Below are 21,784 nucleotides of genomic sequence, written 5' to 3' on the forward strand. Positions count from 1 at the left end.
GAAAAAAAAAAAAAAAAAACGAAAAAAGATGACAATGACTAGAAATCTGACATTTGAGTATGTAGATTTCATTTAGAGAAGTAGTCTAGCATAAATTTTATAATTAAAATGATCTTATTTTTACTTTCAATTGATTTTTATTAGTTTTTCTACACTGTTGAGTTGTCTCTGCTGTACAGCAAAGTGAATCAGTATATATATATGTGTATTTACTCTTTATTAGATTATTTTCCCATATAGGTATTGAGTATTGACAGTATTGAGTAGAGCTCTCTGTGCTACACAGTAGGTCCTTATTAGTTATCTATTTTTAAATACAGTACTATGTATATATAGTGTTTTATTTGTCAGTCCCAGTCTCCCAGTTTATCCTCCCCCTTCCCTCCCTTAAAGTTATTTTTAGAAATCATTAGTGTTTCTCTGTGTATAATTAATTTTAAGAGGAAATGCTAGTGTTTTATTAGACTGTACATTTGCTATTTTTAGTAGGCTGGGGATTAGGGATTAGTTTATAACTGAGACTCACTGTTAGGACTCTTACCTGTAAATATCCCAGTGAGAACAGGTCTCTAATAAGGGCATCTTAGGCGGTAATGTTTTATAGTGCCTAACAAGATGTCTGGAACGTGGCAATGGAGAAACGCAGAAAACAGAAAAATATATATGAAGTGAGTTTTATTAGAATACAAAATAAGAGGCCTAGAAAGCTAAAAAGATGAATCTTTTGTTTTTCTCAGAAGGACCACCTTGATTATTTGAAGGTAGGAATAGAACTATTAAGTATGGAATTACAGTCGTCTGTGTGCATAATTAAGATACTCTAAATTATAGTTCAAAAGCCGTAATTTGAAAAAGATCTGTAACCTATACTCTATCCAGTATCAGGCATGAAACTTACTATTTAACTCCTGATTTAATATTATACCTACTTCTTTGGAAATAACAACTCATAGTTAAAAAGCACTAACAAAATAATTCATGAAACTTGGGAATTAATATGACTAAAAGTTAATATTCTAATAAGAAGGAAAATGCTAACCAGTGTTTCAGGGAAAAGGCTGGTCATGGTACTGACCAGGCAGTAAAGCGGGGAAGATTAGGAGATGACAAAGCAAGGGCAAGTCCTTTCCACTTATTAGCTTTTGGATACAAACCCAGCAACAGGTAACAATCACTGGAAACTGGGTGAGATGGATATTAGCTGCAATCAGAATATTAATTCTGATTTGGCAGAACAAATGGCAGGAACAAGGCCTAGTATCATCTGAATTCATTTAAAATCTATGAGGGCTTCTGGCTGTCTATAGGACAAATGAGTCCCAGTCAATTAATTTTTTTGATCATTTAAATTTAATAATATTTCTACAAATTTAACTATCAATTATGAAAATATATTGTCCATTTGGCTTACATTAAAGTTTGATAAATTGATAATGGATTAAACATTTGCTTAGGACATATTAAATATCAAACACCCCCTCCTCCCAGTTTATTCATGTTTATACTAATGGTTGAATCGGGAAATCTCTTAAAACATTGGTTTAAAATGTATTAAAGTACCACCTTCAAGCACCAGTCAAGGACACTTAAACTGAAGCAAATGATTCAGCCTATCTCACAAACAGTAGAATCTTCTTCTCAACTCCTAAACCTAAGGCAACTATCTTACGAAATAGATTGCCAAATAACTTTTCTAAGCAATTGGTTCAAAAATGATTTGGGGAGGAGTACACTGTAATTGGGGTCAGAAGAGAATGGAAACAATGAAAAATTGCACGCAGTTTACAGAATGAAGGTCCACATTGACTTTGCCATTTACTGACTGTGAACCTGGGTGATTCAAGTCAAATCATCCAGCCTTTTTCTACATCTGTATCACGGGAGAAATAATCTTTGATGGGGACGCTGTCTGTGAGCATTAAATGAAATAACAGGTACAAAGGATCTAGGACACAGTAAGGAAGCCAACGCATTTTCTGTACCACATGACTTTCTCAGGACATGCTCTATGAAAAGATTATTTGATATGACAATCATAGCAGGGGATGAATTAAACGATATGGGACAGATATCTGTAGCACACAAGTTTGGTATGGTTTGCATGTAAAATCTAGGCACTGATTTTAATTTGTAAAGTTTTCAAAATATGTTTGACTTGCAAACTCTTAAATTGTTTGAACTTTGTGCAAAACTAACTCCTTGTCAAATGTTTTTTTTGGGGGAAAAAACCTAATTTAGTGGAAAACTTCAAATAGAACTGATTTTGAATCCTTGCTAAATTACATATCAAATAAAACTTTCTTAGCCTCTTTCCTCAACTGGGAAATGAAGATAATAATATTAATGTGATACAACTTTGTCAGGATGATGAGAAAAAATACATTAATTAATTAGCACAGTTCTTCGTAGTCAATGAATGCTATTTTCCTTGTTTACTGAAAAGTAGTAAATCCACAGGTTTTATTCTTAAAAGTCCTATGTGAATATGACAGGCTGTATCTTGATGATAAAATTTTATAAAATGATGAAACTACTACTTTATTTTATTGAGCATATTATGACATTTTACCTTGAGAAATGAAATATAAGGGAAAGAAAAACCACATATTTAGTAATTCTATGTATATTATTGGTGTAAGAGTATTAAAAATACCCACACTTTGGTGCCTAATAAACATGAAGGCTGTTTTTTGCTTTTGTTTTATGGTTGGAGTCATGTCAACAGGAATATGAGAAAACTTTCTGAATCAGTAAAGAAATCATTCCTATTAAACTGTTTGTCAAGACAACTAATACTAAAGCTTGAGACTTCAGCATTATGAAGAATCTGAGTTGATTTTTCTAATAGTTATGATTTTACATGATTTATCCAGTTTGGAAGCAGAACTGACATTCCTCACTTTTCACTGTGGCACTGCACAGACAGCCATTTTTATTTCGAGGCATGTTTTATACATGTAAAACGTTAGGGCTTACTTGTGTTAAGCACGTATTTGTGGTAAGCATATGCACTTGTCATGGTCATGGCAGTGACCATGTTCACCACCTCAGCAGAAGCCCATGTCTTCAAAGATGCAATAAACCTGCCTGTGCAGGGGAGGATTTCCAGTACAGCTCTTTCATTCTCTTTCCTACCTCCTCTTTACTGCCACAATATTTGAGTTTATCTGTGTGTTGGTTTGTTTGCTTTACTGAATTACTACTTCTTTCCCTTACTGACATACTGACATACTATTACCCATACTGACAATAAATATGCACAGATTATCCTGTAAGTAATCTGTAAGATGGTTTATCTGAGATATGAGATCTAAGAGATGTAATAAGATGAAAATAAAACTCTAGGTTCCAATTTCGAGGATGGTATTATGCCCCTTTTGGTCTCATCTTTAAAAAGCCTTCATACCCTTATGTGCTTTCATGAGAATGTTTGTAGTGGAGCACTTCTGAACTGGTGGCAGCATGAAGGACTGGAGGGCTTGGAAGTTTACATGTCAAATATCCTCACTCTTTATCAAGATAGGAACTGAAGGTCAGCTATTAAAAATGAAAACAGTCAAGATTTTATTAAAATCAAACAAAGAAAACAATAGAATATGAAACACACAAAAATTTTTAAAAAAAAGGCTAAAACAAAGCTAACTTACAATGATGTAAACAGTAACACTGCCACGCACAGCTGATCAGATTTTTGTGCCTCGATGGGTGTATGTGGCAGGCCTGGGGACCCCTCACAGCGAGGTTATGGAATTTTAATTGCAGAAATCGGTTCCTTGGTTTTGGCAATGTGTAAACAGTTCTGCAGAGAGGCTCACTAGCCTCTGGATTTCGAATGTACAAACAGAAAAGCAGTCTTCCTGGATTAGAATTCAAATATATTGGAACCTTTTCCACAACCTCCATATAAGACAAAACCAACTGAATACTGGGTAAATTGATTTTACGTATTTGTAATCATACCGCTGAGGGGGAGATGGAAGCAGAGTAGAATGGAAAGAGTCATCACACACAGTTACTTCACCAAATTCCTGTAGTTACCTGGTGGTGTGTAGGCATTCTGCACTTCGTCCTCGTTTTGCTCTGGGAAGCATGAGAAGCTCACTGCACAGACAGGATGGGTGGTGAGTGAAACAGATAGGTCATGAGGCATTAGATGACATGGGTTTTGCCAATGGTATGCCGATGACAACAGGAAAAGGGAAGAAACCAGATTGTCTGCACTAGCATATTTGCTTGAGAGTTCAAACAAAAATAAACATGACAGTATTTTTAAAAATTTAAACAATAAAGTGCAAACATTATGGTCAAAGTCCTAGCTGTTGCTGATTTGCTATTCTACTTCAAAATGATTTTATAGAGTATCAAGAAAAAACTTAATGGATCCCTTCCCATGTAAGACCCAGAAATCTATTTCCAATTCCAGACATTTGGTTATTTTAATAGCTTTTAAAAGCCCTATAAAATCTGGCTTTTCCACTTCTAATGGGAACTCTAGATCCTTTCATTTCTTTTTAGCAACTCAAAGCACAATGGATTTCTCAGCTTTTACAGCCACTAAAATGTAACATCTCATTTTCTGTTTTTCATTTTCTGACTAGGAAAATATTTGATTAGGAATGTTTATCTTAAAATTGATACTTTTTCTATACTCAAATTAATTTCATTCTATTGAACTCCCTGGTCTAGAAGTCCTTTTTTATCTCCTCGTTCACATAAATTTATGGTGGCCCTGGTGACTGGCAACAAAGGGACCCTCAACTGACATCACTCCAGCCTGAGTAGCCTGGAACCCTACTCTGGAGAGCAGTGTTAAGTCCCAGTAAGTTCCATCACCCCATCCTGAAGGTCTTGGCCCCACTCCCTCTACGGCAGGGTGACAATTATGGAGCTAAAGGGCTATCTGTGAGTTCTGTGTCCTTGACTGCACAGCAAAAAACTGGCCACCGAGTACCACACTCCCTTCCTACCCCTCCCTAAAAACCGCTCCACTTCAAAAACCCAGAAGACATTATCCAACCAGCTGGGGACTCTAACAACTAAATCAAACCCTGAGCTAGTGGTCAAGCACATCCTACACGAAGAGGGTTGGCCAGAGGAGCAGGTCCTTGGAAATATAGAACGATGGAACCAGAACGCTGATTTTCAGTAACTGTAAGTAACAGGAAGTACCTTGTTCATAAATAAATGCAGAACTAAGTTTACATACACATCCATAGAAGAAAGAGTCCATTTCAACATTTTGTACTTTATAGACATTTTAGGTTACTACATTTTATGAAAAGTAGGTGTACTAAAAAAATATTACTATTGAAGTTCTCACAGATACTGTGAAAGTAACAGTCTTTCAGATGACCTGTACTTTTTTATTACAGAAAAAACATAATTTCGCAATTATACAAATAATATTCCTAAGACTGAAATACACAAAAAATAAAATATTTAAAAGTAGCTTATATAGTCTCCCTTCTGTGATTTAGTTATGTAAGTCAACAACAAACTGTATATTTAAAACTGGCTAAACATAAATTCTGATTTTGTAAAATAGTGCACATTTTATGACAATATACTATTAGTCAAATACTTCCTAGAGGTGCATTTCTATTAGAATATCTCAAAAGGCATTCCTTGGGAGAAGTTCAGTTTTGAAAGATGGAATTCTTTTACTGTCTTTTGTGCTCTGCTAAGATATCTATCATATATGAAAACATGGCAAAGAAAATGTATCATGTTGAGATCATAATGTGAAAAAATACCTGTCTTGTTCTGATAAACACTGACTGTCCACATCTCTGATTCTCTGATCAATTGGGCTTCGGGAGGCATCACGGTGTCTGGTTGGAGAACGTGATCTTCTTGTTGGATGAATTTCATCTAAACTCCTAAAATGATTACAAAAAATTATATGTCTCAAAATACAACATTTTTCCCAAGCAGTCTGAGAGACTGACAGGAACGAACTGATAGTAATTGGCAAACAACTGACATGGCTTATAAACCTCTGGCCATATCCCCAAACACCTGTTTTAAAGGTATTTATTATCTGTTGTTGCTTTGCCTGTGCTGTATTTCCCCAATCTCCTTTTGAACTACTATCAAAAAAGGACCATAGTTTTCATCTGCATACTTAAATAAAATTTCAGAACTGCATTTCAGGGTTAGGTGAAATACAGAAGGACATTCTCTATGGTTTATATGCTTTTCCAAACATTTACAGTGCTTCAAAGAGACAGCACCAAATTTCTTAAAAATACATTCTGCCTTTTAACCTTATTTTCTCTGCCACTTCTCTGTTCAAGCTAATTTATTATCCTACAATTTCTCCCAACAGGAGAGAAAAAAAAAAAAAGCAAAGAGAATATAAGACAGTTATTAAAAAACCGTGCTTGTGACATTAACTTCTTCCACGCCCTGGGAGATGTGTTGAGATTAGAGAACAGAATGTTGCACAGGTTGGGTTACGAATAAGATGGCATTTTGCCCACACAGGGTTCTGAAAAATAACTGATTGACCAAACCGTTCTTTCATTGCCCTTAGAGTCTCCTATAAGTTTGCATGTTATGATAACAAAAATGTGCTGTCAGGGCTTCCCCGGTGGTTCACTGGTAAAGAATCTGCCTGCCAATGTAGGACGTGCAGGAGATGCGGGTTTGAATCCCTAGGTCAGGAAGATCCCCTGTAGGGATGAGGAAATGGCAACTCACTCCCATCTTCTTGCCTGGGAAATCCCATGGGCAGAGGAGCCTGGCGGGGTACAGTCCTTGGGGCCTCCACGAGTCCACAGGACTGAGCACACATGCACATAACGTAAAAAATGTCCCGTCAAGGATGCAAAGCCCTTCTCAAAGCCTACCTCTGTAATGGCACATTTGGTAAACGTGAGCGTGGCCTCCCCTGATCGTCGCCGCGATGAGGAGACACCGACCGTGAGCGGTGATGAGTTGTTCTCTGCTGCTCTGGCACGGTTAATGTCGAAGGTTTGCTTTCTCGAGTGCTAGACCTATAACCTACTGGTGAGAGTACACACGAAGAACAAGTCAATATTCTTCTATAATGTCAATGCTAATGTGGCGACGTCAAATTATACCCAAACCAGCCACTGACCTATGGAGATAAGTGCCATGCAATCAGTATTATCAGGCTTATCTTCAAAACTACCAAGTACAGGTATGGAGTGTAACATACACATGCATGAGGACCAAGCAGAGTTTGGCTCGACTCAAAGGTTACCATGGAGATATTGACATGAATATGACAGATGATGCCTCAAAAATCATGATGAGTTGGGATACTGGCTTAATTTAAAGAAAGAATTAGTGATTTTTTTTTTTTCAGCAATACAAATCGAGGACTTGCCAGTGAACTGTTATTCATATACAAGTCAATGCTTAGAAATGTAGTGCCTTTTTAAATTGTGTTTTTTGATTTTTTCATCCAAATGACACTATATGTTATTTGGGTTTCAGATGGCTTCGGTAATAAGAAAATAAAATCAATATCATACCAATTTTAATGATTAAAGAAGAGTAGCAGGTCTTCACTATTACAAATACTGATTGTGAATTTTGTGAACCACAGATAATACTGCAATTTTCAAATGAAAATATGGTATGGGTGGAGATGACTATGGAAATAACACAGAACAAATTAAACCTCCTAAAGAAATAATAATAAAATCTACCCTGGACATATGAAACTATTCCACAAATGTGCTATTAAGCTAAAGTAATTAAATTAATAGTTCAAATTAAATTTTAACAGTCATGCTCCCATGAAACAAAAAGGTTTTTACAATCTCTGATTTAGTTAAACAGCAATCTCAATTACATAGTAATAGGTTAAGTATTTTTCAAAAGGGTCATTATTACTATTGTTGCAAGAAAAATAAAAATTATGTGGCCAAAGGAAAAATAACTATATTTACAGCTACATAAAATGTACACAACCTATGAAAACATTAAATTTAACTGGGCAGCCTGACTAATGCTCATCTATTTACGTGATAACTCCCACATCATTTTTAAAGGCCATGTGGCATCATTTTTAAAGGCAGACTAAAATTCCCCAACAGTGTATCTGTTGTGATTGTATAATCTTTTGACCTCACTTAGCATATAAGGAAGGTCTTCAGATATTTCATAAAGGCTGATTTGACAATACTGACACCAAAGAAATTCAGCCATTTTATCACTCTCTAAAAACATCTAGCAGCTGGTGCTACAAGATGGCCTTGAAAGGAAAAAAAAAAAACAAAACTGAAATAACTTCCAAGCAAGTTTTCCATTCCAAGGAGAAAGCTAAATTTGTACCATTACTCTGAAAGTTTGTAAATTAAGAATGCTTGTTGACATTAACAAGTCCAGAAGCACTATACTGTGAAGACAACAGTAAACTTGGTAGCTTTTGGTGTTCTTGTTTTGGAGATAGGGAATGGCAGGAATGTTTGAAATGTAAACAGTAGTGGTGCAAAATCATTTTCATTTAGTATTCATGCAAAAAAGTAATAATTACATAGTGGTGCAGTGGTAAAGAACCTGCCTGTCCATGCAGGAGACTCAGGTTCGATCCCTGAGTCGGGAAGACCCCCTGGAAAAGGAAATGGTAACCCACTCCAGTATTCTTGCCTGGAGAATCCCATGGACATAGGAGCCTGGCAGGCTACAGTCCATGAGGTCGCAAAAGAGTTGGACATGACTTAGTGACTAAACAACCACAAAAACATCAGTAAACAACCAAATAATTATAAACATAAGTGCTATTAATTTATAATTTCATATACTTTCATAACAAAAACAATAGCAATTCATGTATTATTTTTAATTTCATGTAGAGTTTCCTTGTTCAGAAATTGTAATATTAAGCCTAGAAAGAGATCAACTAAATATACATGTAATATTTATTATATTAGCCCTTCATTTGCTATCCTGCCTCATCATAAAAGTATGAAGTTTTAGGTGAATCAAATATGAGAACCACCCACAGAAGCAAATTCTATTTAGATAAGTTGGAAATCACAGCATTAAGGTAATTGGAAGGCAAAATTTTTGTTAGAAAGATTTGATAACAAGACCCCATTCCTATCAGGAATCATCTGAGTTCTATTAAATATGCCAAGGGGTATAATTTACCTTCCCCCTTTCAATTTCATAAAAGATATTCTATTGAATTTTGTGTGGAAGTTTCCATGTAGAGTGAGTGTGTCTAATTATTCTGATCCTTTTAGAAACCAACAAACTCAGAAAGCAAAAAATGAACTGTAATCCACAATTATCCACTATTATTTAAAACTCTCCCTGATGGTCTGATATCAAGGGGTAATCTAAGTATACAGATATACAGAGCCAGATTTATTGTTGTTAAGGATATCTGACACTTCATACAGCAATCAAAGACTACTTTTTCTCTGAATTACAGGGAGCAAATGAAACCTAATTTAAAGGAACTCTCCATAATATTCTCCCAGTTTTAATGAAGTCGTAAAAAATCTTTAAATTGTAAACTCAGTCACTAGTGTGGCATCTGTCTATTGACATTTACCAAAATCGCTGCCTTCAAATTAGGTGCATCCCTGTCTGAAGAATTATGCAAATTAAGGGGGCATATGTCAATATCATCCTAAGAAAATGTTCTTAATATCCTAACATGTTCTCTTAATTTTTTTCTCATTTGACTATCTCCCTACTTTTCATTAGCAAATAAAAGGAACAGGGTTAGTGCCAAGAAAATAAGTCTTTACTAATTGGTTTTACTCACTTTCTGACTAGAGTCAGGTGAGAAACAGACTTGAACTGCAAAATATCACAGAGATTTTACTAATTTATACAATGACAAAAGACATTGACTTAAATAGTAAACTTTTCTAAAGCATTTCCTTTTTGTAAAACGTACATACACATTCTAGGTATAATCATTCTACGTATAATCAGCACATCACAAAAGCATTGAAGTTAAGCCATGCCACATGCAATTTAAACCCTGCCATGCACATTTCTCGGTATATTCCATGGACGGCTACATTATTTCCAGAAACACGGGAAGGAAAGTCACAGAGATACAATATAAAACATAGGAGAGTGGGGTTTTTATTTAAAAATTAACTATATCTTTTCAGAATTCATATTTTCACTTCTGCTCAGAACACTTGAGTTGACAGTTTTAACCTCACGAGCCATGCTTCTAAAGGAGAACCTATCTAATTTAATTTAAGGGAGATGTTAACGAATAGTTACTAGTCCATTTCACACTTTCTCAATAATTTGGAACACAAGTCACCATGGAATAATATCATTCAGACTTCTCTGTGCTATAGATCTGTAGCGTGGGACCCAGGGAAGTCAGGAAACCCACAGGACAGCAAGCACAGAAGCACCGTGACGCCGCCCCGCTCCCCCCACGCACCTGGAGGGACCACTCCAATCGCATCATCAACCTCATAGTCTGACATGTCACTGTCACTGATTCGCTGGGACCCTGCACGACAGGAAGGCAAACAGATACCTCTGCGTCTGCTCGGGTCAGGAAATATGGAGGGCATGGTCACAGTTTTCTCTTTAAATGCTAATTACATTACTACTAAACACTTTATTTTTAGTGAATGAAGCATATTGACTTCAATGTCTCAGGGTGCAAAAAAGTGATTTTCTTGTACATATATATTCTGCGAAGTTCATGTGCAGTTGATTTTCAAGTACTTGTTCTCCAAGGACACCATGTTCTCAGCATCCTTATAAGCACTGAAGACACACATAAGAAAGAAGATTTCATAGAATAGCATTTTGACTTTTCAAATTATTCTTTAATTAAGGTCTACAGCAAAGTGTATACTGTTTTCTACCCACGTATACACCCTCCTGCACAGTGCAGGCAGGATGGGGCTGAGTGGAAAGGTTCAGAGAGACCTTTCTCGGCTGGGACTCTGTGGAACTCATGTCACTGAAAGGGTATCAGGTCCCTTTATAAATATGTGTGTTTAGCCTTCAAAATTAGCCATTACACTGCATTAAAGATTTAATCTGAGGAAATAATTCATCAGAGAAGCACTAACATGACATTTAATTATATGAACATTTGAACAATTATTTGAACATTGATTCCAGGTTACCAAAATGAGGCTTCTAAGTTTCATTTGTCCAATAAGAGATTTAGTCATAATTCAAAAATTAATAAATAAATGCAAAAAAGTACTTTTTTTTCCCCCTCCAATCATCAGAAGAGTAAAAGCAAACAGATTTTACAATGTTTTTGAGAAAATGTTTCTTATAAATAATACTAAAATATCCAGGAATTATATGGTTATTAAGATATTCTACACAGCAACCCATCAATTAAGGCAATAACTGCCCCATCGGTCAGCCAATGAACAACTCCATCAGCACAAAGGATTATAATTCACAGGTTCTAAACTTTCACCTCTGGAATGACTCCACTATATTGTATGTATTACTTTCACTGGGAAAAGGAGAAAACGGTCTTGCCAGGCTTCTTTATATAGATGACTAATTTTTCAATAATCTCTAATGAACATTTGAAAAAATACCCTGAACGTCAATATGGAACTCAGACCTAACAACACAATTGCTCCTGGCAACTGAGCAGAGCGTCCACCTACTTTGCAGCTTCTTGCTGGCGCTTTCGCCGTGGGTGTGTCGCCGCGGCATGAACGGCGATGGCTGAGGCAGAGGTAGTGAAGATTCGTCGTGAGTCTGAAGTTTATACCAATGTGGCTCATCGTCTAGAAGCGCTGTTTCCAACTCTATGAGGATCTGAAAGGACAGCCCTCGGGTTAGATCAAGGAAAGGCATAAGGAATAATGCACACTGCAGAAGCTGCACGAAGCATCTCACTCGGGTCTTGACCATATACTCACCTCTCCAAGGAACTCACTCTCCTCTTCCTGCACCCTGGGCTGGTCCCACACGGTTATTTCCAACATCCGTTCTCTAAAGTCTCTACGATGCACGTGCGAATAGACAAAAGTCTGATTCCACTTTGGTTCGAGGACTTTCTTTACCGTTTTGGTTCTCCTTTTACTTTTATCACTGAAAAGTAAGTATGCTTTGTAAATGAAAAAGCAAACGCAAGTATATGCTGCCACCTACTGTAGCTACATGCAATACTGATCTTGGAATATTTTTACCATTTGTAATTTATACCTGTTATATAAAAGTCTGAAAAGACAGTTGAGTTTATTACAATTCTAGTTTTAACTATGATATAAGCAGTTGTTACAATTATAGACACGCACACACAAGGGTACAAGCTAAATGGTGTAGCTCTCAAAGACCAACAGATATAGAAACAAGGTAATGAAAAAATTTTTAATTGACAGGTTATTTTAAAGAAATATAAGGCTTGAGGGAATTTTTTAGGGACAATATATAGCTTATCCCCCCATAGAGGATTACCTATTATATTTTAAAATTATATCAAGGTATACACATATATGCAAACTCATCAAAATATAAATAATTATGTGGAAATTTTGGTATATCAATTATACTTCAATAAAACTTTAAAAACTAAATGAAACTATATCCCAGGAGAAGAAATTCTACTTTTTCTATAAATAAAGATTTTTCTATAAGTAAAGATTTTATTTAAAAAATATTTTAAAAAATTTCATACCTTCTATCTGGAAGAAAATACATTTTTACATAGGGATTCCTGGGACGCCCATCTACTCTAGGGGGTAGGTCTGTTGCTTGCAGAACATTGACAATCAGTTGGTGGCCCACCTTGTCATACCACAGCTTCACCTAAGCGCAAGGGACACAGAAATTAGCATTTATAAAAATCACAAGGTATTAAAATTTCAAAAAAAGTACTAAAATTATTTTTGAAGGACATTTCAAGTTGCAAAATACAGCTGAATCATAGATACTTTTCAGCAAAGAATACCGACATGAGAGCATAACCACTTTAGAACTTTACTTTCCTCTTCACGCATTTTAAACATGACTTACAACAGGCAGGCCTGCAGTGTTGATATATACTCTCTTATACTGTGTGATGAAATAAAAATAATAGTAAAAATTTTAGAAAAATAATAAGGGAAGAGGGAAATATTGAAATAATTATTCTTGTTTTTAAATGCTGAATGCAACTGTTTGGTGATTATAAGTATCTTAATGATTTACAGCATGGCTAAAGGCATTCTGCAGCGCCACTTGTGGCTGAAACAAAACGTCTGATGCTAAAAACAGTACACTGAAATAAAATAAATAAATAAATAAATAAAAACAGTACACTGAAATAACTTGGAAGAGGTCAGGAAACACATTTACTTTAGGCCTCTTTATACCAGGTACTGCTGCGTTCCTCATTTAATTTTCAATTAACCTATTACAGGTTAATTTTCATGAGAGAAGAAAAGCAAAAAGGAAGGTATCCTGCATATATGATGCCTTCAAACCAAATGAAGATCAAGCGATATTTCTTTAACTAAGATTCATGATAGCATGAATAAAGAAAACCAGGAAAAGAGCACATACTGAAATATTACTGGCAAAACTGTGGATACAGTCAGGGCAGTATCTGTACTGGCAGGAGACAATGTTAGCTTTAATTCTTTTTCTTTTTTTAATTTAGAAGTTAGCTTTGGGTTTATGGTTAAATAAGAACTATCAAGATAAGTTGTTTAATAGGTACTTATTGTAATACATTTAAGAGTCATTGTAACAAAATAAGCTAATTTAACAAGGGAGTAGTAAGGAGAAGGCAATGGCACCCCACTCCAGTACTCTTGCCTGGAAAATCCCATGGATGGAGGAGCCTGGTGGGCTACAGTCCATGGAGTCACTAAGAGTCAGACATGCCTGAGCGACTTCACTTTCACTTTTCACTTTCATGCATTGGAGAAGGAAATGGCAACCCACTCCAGTGTTCTTGCCTGGAGAATCCCAGGGATGGGGGAGCCTGGTGGGCTGCCGTCTATGGGGTCGCACAGAGTCAGACACGACTGAAGCGACTTGGCAGCAGCAGCAGCAGTAAGGTAAGGGACAGATTAAGAATTCAAATCCAGATCTGTACCAATTCATATCTCTGTTCTCAATTAATTCCAGAGGTGTGTTTTTCATTAATCTGAGATGGATTTTTATCCCTCTTAAAATATAGGTGGCATTTTTGAGAGATTCTCACATGCACTGAAACAGTGGCACAGGGACTAGACAGAGGTCTTCAACCTACTAAAAACAGAAGCTAAAACCAGGAAAGGTTTTAAAAACAGCAACAATTTTACAGTTGCCTTTTTTATTTAATTAAAACTAAGAGGAGAACAGCCAAAAATAGACCATAGAACTGCACACATTACCGACGTAGCAGAAGACCAGCTACTAGAGAACTGTGTGAAGCAGGATTTTCTATCAGCTATTAACACAAATATCCTGTATTAGACATGCTTCTTGACTTCAGCTTTTCCCAGATCACATATAAAACAGTAGTGAAGAAAACTGTAGCTTTTTCACACTAAGATCAGTAATGGAGAGTTTCATCAAATGTCTTAAGAAGTTAAGAAATATGTTAAATTTAAGTTTTCCAAGATCCAGGACAATGAGGTTGTTAAGTAAACAGAACACAACTCTTTGCTTTTATTATATCTAAACTACTTACCTTAGAAACTTTCATCCAACACACACAAAAATAATTGATAGTTTATTTTCTTAAGGTATCACTTAATGTTCGGCACATCTGGCATACTGTAGGCACTCCATAGATATGTTCAAATAAATATGTGAGTAAAGGAACAATCTAATAAGTGAATGAAAAATTGATGAAGTAGATGATGATGTGAAATGATTCTGACTATATCACAGGCTTCAAGCAAAGCCACACACTTTAAAGACAGAAGCAGAGCAGGGAGCAGACATTAATGGTCAGCAACATGCACTGCAGATACATACAGAAAGTTGTCCTGGTAATACTTGTGGGGCATCTTTGAGAGCTCCAGGGCTTGTGGGAGAAATTACAGAAATGGAAGGCCTTTCCATCTTCTGAGACTCAAAGGAACTAGAACCTAAAATGAGGGGGGAAATTAAGTATTTTTTAACAACATAATTATAACCTATATGTGAAGAATACATATTTTTCATGAAATGTTAAGTGCATATGTTATTGGTATATAATCATAATTCAGTGCCACCCATAAGAGCAGAAACCACTTGCAGTGGGGAGGTCGTAGAAAGTTATTCTCACGTGTTCTTGGATTGTCTATTTTAAGGGAATTTAACGATGGCACCCCACTCCAGTACTCTTGCCTGGAAAATCCCATGGACGGAGGAGCTTGATGGGCTGCAGTCCATGGGGTCGTGAAGAGTCGGACACGACTGAGTGACTTCCCTTTCACTTTTCACTTTCATGCATTGGAGAGGGAAATGGCAACCCACTCCAGTGTTCTTGCCTGGAGAATCCCAGGGACAGGGGAGCCTGGTGGGCTGCCATCTATGGGGTCACACAGAGTCGGACACGACTGAAGCGACTTAGCAGCAGTAGTAGCAAAGTGATACAAACACATATTGGATTTGTTTGCTTCACTCTGTTAGCATTGACTTTCTAAGTTTCTAGAGGATATTGTCCAATGTAGGTTCTTGTACAGCCTTATCCAGAGTTAAAGGCTTCATGCTTTAACGATAAGAAAGATGGTACCCATTATGTTAATTATCTTAGGATCATCTATGACGAACTGCCCTCACTGAAATTAAAATGAATGCACGTATCATATAATTTATGAGCTGCGTCTAAACTAAGATAGTATTCACCACTCTTTTAAAACAAGATTTCCACCTCTTTCGGTTGTGATTTTACAGATCTGTCTCCTGACTGTCTGAGGATGCTGTCCAGTGATTCACCTGTGGAGGAGGGACAGTGGCTTCCCACACAGCACCGCAGAGAGGGTCTTCTCCCCCCTTTCAAATGAAAGTCCACTTTTCCTGGGTCACTGATAAAGTGTCCACAACCAGCAGGATGAGCGTCTGCAGAATGCTATATCCCCAGCAAGTATAACCTTGAACCCACAGCCATCAAGACTTAGTTTTATTGAGAAAACAGTACGTATGAACCTTTTCCCAAGAGTACATCATCCACACTTTTTTCCATACATGCAAATTATCAATATGGTTAAATTAAATCACACAGTGTCATTTTGCACCTTCCAAAGACTTTTAAATATAAGATACAGTGCTATAAAATTCTTTGTTAACTGTGTCTCCTTGATGAAGTATTCTTAGGATAATTTTCTTCTTAGTTCTAAGACATTGTCGCTTCTAACAGTACCTTTCTAATATTATAGACTTTTTTTTTTTTTAAATACAACATCAACATTGTAAATTATCCAGTTGGTCCCATTTCTCCCTTCATATTAGAAAACTCAAAACCAACCGTGGGCTCATGTCTAGCGGGAATGTGGAACACGATGCTATACATTCAATTAATTCATCTGATCCCTACTTCCTTGTTTATCCCACCCGTAAATTTCCTTCTTATAACCATCACTTGTTTTATCCTAAAATCACCTTGTATTTTCTATTCCAATAAGCTAGGTTACATAATAACGCTTGGTGATAAAGCCCTAGTATTATCAATTTAATGCCAATACATTGCAAAGTAAATATTTAAGTCACTTCCACACTGTCCTTGAAAACTTCATTACCCACATTATCATCTTTCATTTGGAGTCCCTTTAATGTCCCTGTAGATAACTTAACCCTCTAGCCTCAACCCCTTTATTTGCACTGAAATCTCCCTCTACCCCACCCATCACTTTCATGGTCATATTCCACACTGTTACACTGAATTAAAATCATTTGCTTCTGTGCCTGTTTTCCTTCACTAGACTGCTCATGCCATGAAGTCAGTTTCCAATGAAACAGAATAATCCAGCATCAAAACACATGTTTATGTAAGGCAACTAGAATTGTTGTTGTGTTTAGTCGCTAAGTCATGTTCAACTCTTTGTGACCCCATGGACTGTAGCCTGCCAGTCTCTTCTGCCCATGGGATTTCCCAGGCAAGAATATTAGAGTGGGTTGCCATTTCCTCTTCCCTGCCTGCTAAGCAGGAGAGACAGTTTAGATCTCTGGGTCTGGAAGATCCCCTGGAGAAAGACATGCTGATCCACTCTAGTGTTCTGTGAAATACAGAGAAAACTGAGGAATCTCATGGATAGAAGAGCCTGGAGGACTATAGTTCATAGGGTCGCAAAAGAGACATAACTTAGAAACTAAACAACAACAAATAGACAAATAGAACTGTTACTGTTTCATTAATTTTGCCCTGGGCATCTTAAATGCTAAGATGCAGAAGGCTACTGCCAAGAAAGACTTTTGAACTTTTGCTAGACATATTCACATCCCCTGGTGGTTCAGATGGTAAAGAGTCTGCCTACAATGCAGGAGACCAGGGTTCAATCCCTGGGTCAGGAAGATCCCCTGGAGAAGGAAATGGCAAGCTATTCCAGTACTCTTGACTGGAAAATCCCATGGATGGAGGAGAGGTCGCAAAGAGCCAGACACAACTGAGTGACTTCACTTTCACTTCACATCCCCATCCCCCATACACAAAGAATAGAAAGAGAAAAAAAAGCAGATCTTCTTTGGATTTCCCATGGTTGACAACTCATTTATATCAAATAACTGAAAAAGACCTTAAATTTTATACTCACTGGACTCCAGTGGTGGATGGGAGCTCTCAGGAATCCTTGGAATGTCACTAAAAAAAACAGGGCATGGTGAAAACCCCATTAGCTAAACCACCCTGCCTGAGGCAATCATAACCACACTTTATCTCAGTGGTGTCAAAAAACCTTTTGGTGTGGAAATGGACAAGAGTTACCATTAAGGCAATTTCTAATGTGCATGAATGTCAAACACCACACACACACACACACACACACACACACACACACAAAAACTTCAGTAAAAACAAGTTTTTATATATTTAATACCAAAACACTTTAACATGACAACAATCAGAATAATATTGTGGCTAAAATCGCCACAATATTTTTACCACCAAAACAGCAGGTTTTGGAAATAAAAAATGTTAAAGGCAATATTTTATTTCAATTCTAGAAAATCAAAATGACACATATTTTACAAATCAGTAATATGCTTTACAAACACATCTGAAAGAGTTTACTGAATGAAAGGAATGGAAACATCTCCTGAGAATAAAATAATATGGTGAATATCATGGGCAAAGTTAATAAAACAAAAAAGATGGATTGCTTTGGAAATTAAAAATGGTTCAAGCTAGCAACAAAAAAGCCAAAATATATTATATATGTGAATATATAATTAATATACACATATATAACCCTATACAGAGATTCATATCTCTATGCTCAAATTAGCTAAATATATGGCCATTTACTAGATGATCAGAAAGTGACTTGTGAGAACACCCACTCCTGACACACTCACAAATTATTCTGAATAAATATTTAATATGACCTCAGCTTCGTCCATTATCCACTGTGGCCTTAGAACCCTGGGGTTTGGGAATTATATTGTATTAAACTATTTAACTTCTTTTTTCCAAGATATTTTTGTATCAGTGTAAGGCCATTAACAATATACAAGTATTAACAGGACAAATTAAAGCAGACTGGAGTGAGTTAGTCCCAATAAAATTATCAGAATATTATTTAAGAATTTCTAACCACTTACCTTGTGAACTAACTTTACTTTGATTTTTCTTTGCACTTTTGGAGGGAATTGAAACAAAAACAGTTTTTCTGTTTGGTGATTTATTTTCCTGACTCTTCATTTTCACATTTTTGGGCAAAGTAATTCCAACCACCTACAATTTTTACTTCTTACAAATGACAATTAATCTTGTGTATGTTATGTGTGCTCAGCTGCTCAGTCATGTCTGACTCTTTGCAACCCCATGGACTGTTGCCTACCAGGCTCCTCTTGTCCATGGAATTTTCCAGGCAAGAATGCTGGTGCTAAGTCACTTCAGTTGAGTCTGACTCTTTACCACCCTATGGACTGACTGTAGCCCACTAGGCTCCTCTGTCCATGCGATTCTCCAGGCAAAGAAACTGGAATGGGTTGCCATTTCCTCCAGGAGATCTTCCAGGGGAGAATACTGGAGTGGAATGTCATTTCCTAATACCAGGGATCTTCCCAACCTAGAGATCGAACCTGTGTCTCTTGTGTTTCCTGCATTGGTAGACAGGTTCTTTGCTACTGCACCATCTGGGAAGCCAATTTTTATTATATAATCATGTACAATTAATAATGTGTCTGAAATATATATTTTATGTGATAATGAGGCTAATTATTCAATACCTAAGACACAAGAAAGCAACTATTTATCTTCTACCTTCTTCTTAATTCAAAGGCAAATTCAAAGGCAAAAAAATCAATTCTTAAAAATCTAGAAACAATATTTTTTTAGATAATGTTACTTCTTTGAAAATTAGCCTCAGTTATGAAAGTAAAATTTGAAACTTCAAAACTAGATAGAAGTTTGAATTTTATGTGTCTGTGAAAGAAGAACTGTGGAGAAGTTACAAAAAATTCTTTTGAAGAGACAGAATTAAAATATATTTAATGTTTATTAATTGCTTCAGTAATATTTTCAGGCAAAAAATGTCCTCTTGACAATTATATAAGCCTTCTGAAATTGTTCTGCTCACAAATAAGGTGGTAAAACAGTCTGGATAAAAATTACAATCATTAAAAAAAAAATTATAGTTACCATCGTAAAGGTAAAGAACATTACATTAGGTGGGCTAGCAAAAACGGGTGGTACCTCAGGATGGCTGATGTCTATTAGACCATGGTGGTCAGTGTGCGTGTAAGTTACATTTGGGATGATTCTTGGAATCACTATAACTATCCCCTTAAACAATGAATACATATCTGCTTTCTGCTTTAATTATAGAACTACATGAAACATAATTACTAAATACATCTAGAATTATTCTTCCAAGATTCTAATAAGTTCCCTATTAACTAGAAAGTTGATATCAGATTTAATTTTTATTTAAATATAATCTTTGTATTCCCATATTCTTTGAGTCCCACAATCCATGATGGTTTAGGTCTGTTTTGCAAAGAATACTTTTAAAATTATCTTTACACTAAAGATAATTTGAATGTTATTCCAGTCCACTTTAACTGTCTGTTAATTTTTATTTTTTAAATCACCATGAATCAATGGTATTTTGGCTGATTACTTTTAAAACCACTATATATTTGAAAGTATTTGGTAATGTGCCCAATGCTTTAAGTTTTGTTTTTTATACTTTTGATTCATTCTCCAATTTACTTACCTCTTTTCCAGCCTCATGTTTACCTCAGCACTAGAACACGTCATGTAAAACTAGCATAAATTATATAGTGTTGTTATTCTTAAAAAATCTGCATGGAAATGTACAATACTTCTGCAAATGCCTTCAATCTTTATTCTTAATAATCACCACTTAAAATTGACTATAAGCTTGCCTTCACTTTCGAGTTTTATATATGTATATTATTCTTTAGAATATATGATCATACAGTTTAAGTTCTTTGAGAATTAGGATAATTATATTTTCTTGCATGTTTTGCATTGATATGCATTCATGAGAACAACAAAAAATTAAGGTTACTACTCTTCCATAAAAAGTCTTGAATTTATGGCTCTATAATATTTTAGAGAATAGAAAAAGGAATAATTTCAAAAAATATATTCAAACATTAAGCTAATTATGAAACAGTTAAAAATGCCTTCCAAAAAATTATAGACAGGCAAAATGAATATTCTGGACTTGTGGGTTTCTTAGGAAAATATACCAATATGGGAACTCTATATACAGAGAGAAATATCCCATTGACTGTAGATTATTAAATTATGCTGAAAATTGGAGTTTTAAAAATATCACACAGACTATCATGGCCAATTAAAATGCTTAAATATTTCACACTTGCTTGATTTTAAATAAAATTTGGAACTATCCATAATTAAAGATATAGAAAAAGTATTCCATTCTTAGTAGAATAACAAAAAGTCATGTAGATGTATGAAATGACTACTATTTTAAATATCACAAAAAGATGAGTTTGTAAGTGACTCTCTTTAAGGAAACACTATAATAATTTAGGATTAATAAAAATAAATAGTTCTACCATTAAAAGAAAAGATTTTTACTTTATAGCCCACTTATGAAAAATACATACTTTTTGATACTACAATTGTTAAATAGTGGAGCTCCTAAAATGTAGTGAAGGAAATTCAGTCCAAGTTTAAAAAATTGAGATTTGAAAGATCTAAAATGTATGCCCATATTTGAAGAAAAAACTATCCATTGTAACATGTACTGTATGAATGTATAAACTTCTTTTAGAAACCCTGCTAATACATGTAATTTACTAAACTTAAGAAGCAAGTTTTTTTAGCCTTACCCAATAGGCCTTGAAACAATAATTTCAACTTGAGGTTCTGATTTTGATTCTAAAATAATGTTGTAAACTTCTTCATTTGTAGCTCCCGGCAGGGGTTTACCATTCCATTCTAGAACTTCATCCCCTTGAATTTAAAAAGAAGGGTATTTTTTTACCTTATATGTTGTTTATTTTTCTTATCTTTTCTTGTTTTTTTTTTTTTAACAAAGAAATGCAAAACATATACAAATAGTTTAATCATCTAGGCTCTGCTCTTGAAAGCAAATTGATTGCCATATAATGTCAGCTAAATGGTTCTTTCTAAACACTTTTTTCTTTTTGTTTTTTTCTTTCCCCCATAAAAGATTACTGGTCATTTGAAACAGTACAACACAAACTATCTTTTGAGAAATATCAG

General features: G+C 35.5%; 1 protein-coding gene across 3 annotated transcripts in view; it reads right to left on the reverse strand.

Moving 5' to 3' along the window:
• RIMS1 (regulating synaptic membrane exocytosis 1) overlaps positions 1–21,784 on the reverse strand; it is a 182,409-nt gene that overhangs the window by 154,576 nt on the left and 6,049 nt on the right. For 2 of the 3 annotated variants that reach the window (XM_010851270.1, XM_010851272.1), the window contains exons 4-13: positions 21,388–21,511; positions 17,652–17,698; positions 14,896–15,008; positions 12,623–12,753; positions 11,865–12,036; positions 11,607–11,760; positions 10,397–10,468; positions 6,852–7,008; positions 5,754–5,879; positions 4,039–4,101 (exon numbers count right to left, since the gene is read on the reverse strand). In XM_010851270.1, coding sequence (XP_010849572.1) covers positions 4,039–4,101; positions 5,754–5,879; positions 6,852–7,008; positions 10,397–10,468; positions 11,607–11,760; positions 11,865–12,036; positions 12,623–12,753; positions 14,896–15,008; positions 17,652–17,698; positions 21,388–21,511 — 1,159 coding nt within the window. The remainder of the gene's footprint in view (positions 1–4,038; positions 4,102–5,753; positions 5,880–6,851; positions 7,009–10,396; positions 10,469–11,606; positions 11,761–11,864; positions 12,037–12,622; positions 12,754–14,895; positions 15,009–17,651; positions 17,699–21,387; positions 21,512–21,784) is intronic. The other variant, XM_010851269.1, reaches the window with a different exon arrangement.

This window comes from Bison bison, unplaced genomic scaffold, assembly GCF_000754665.1.
Source record: "Bison bison bison isolate TAMUID 2011002044 unplaced genomic scaffold, Bison_UMD1.0 scf7180017864300, whole genome shotgun sequence".
NCBI lineage: Eukaryota > Metazoa > Chordata > Mammalia > Artiodactyla > Bovidae > Bison > Bison bison.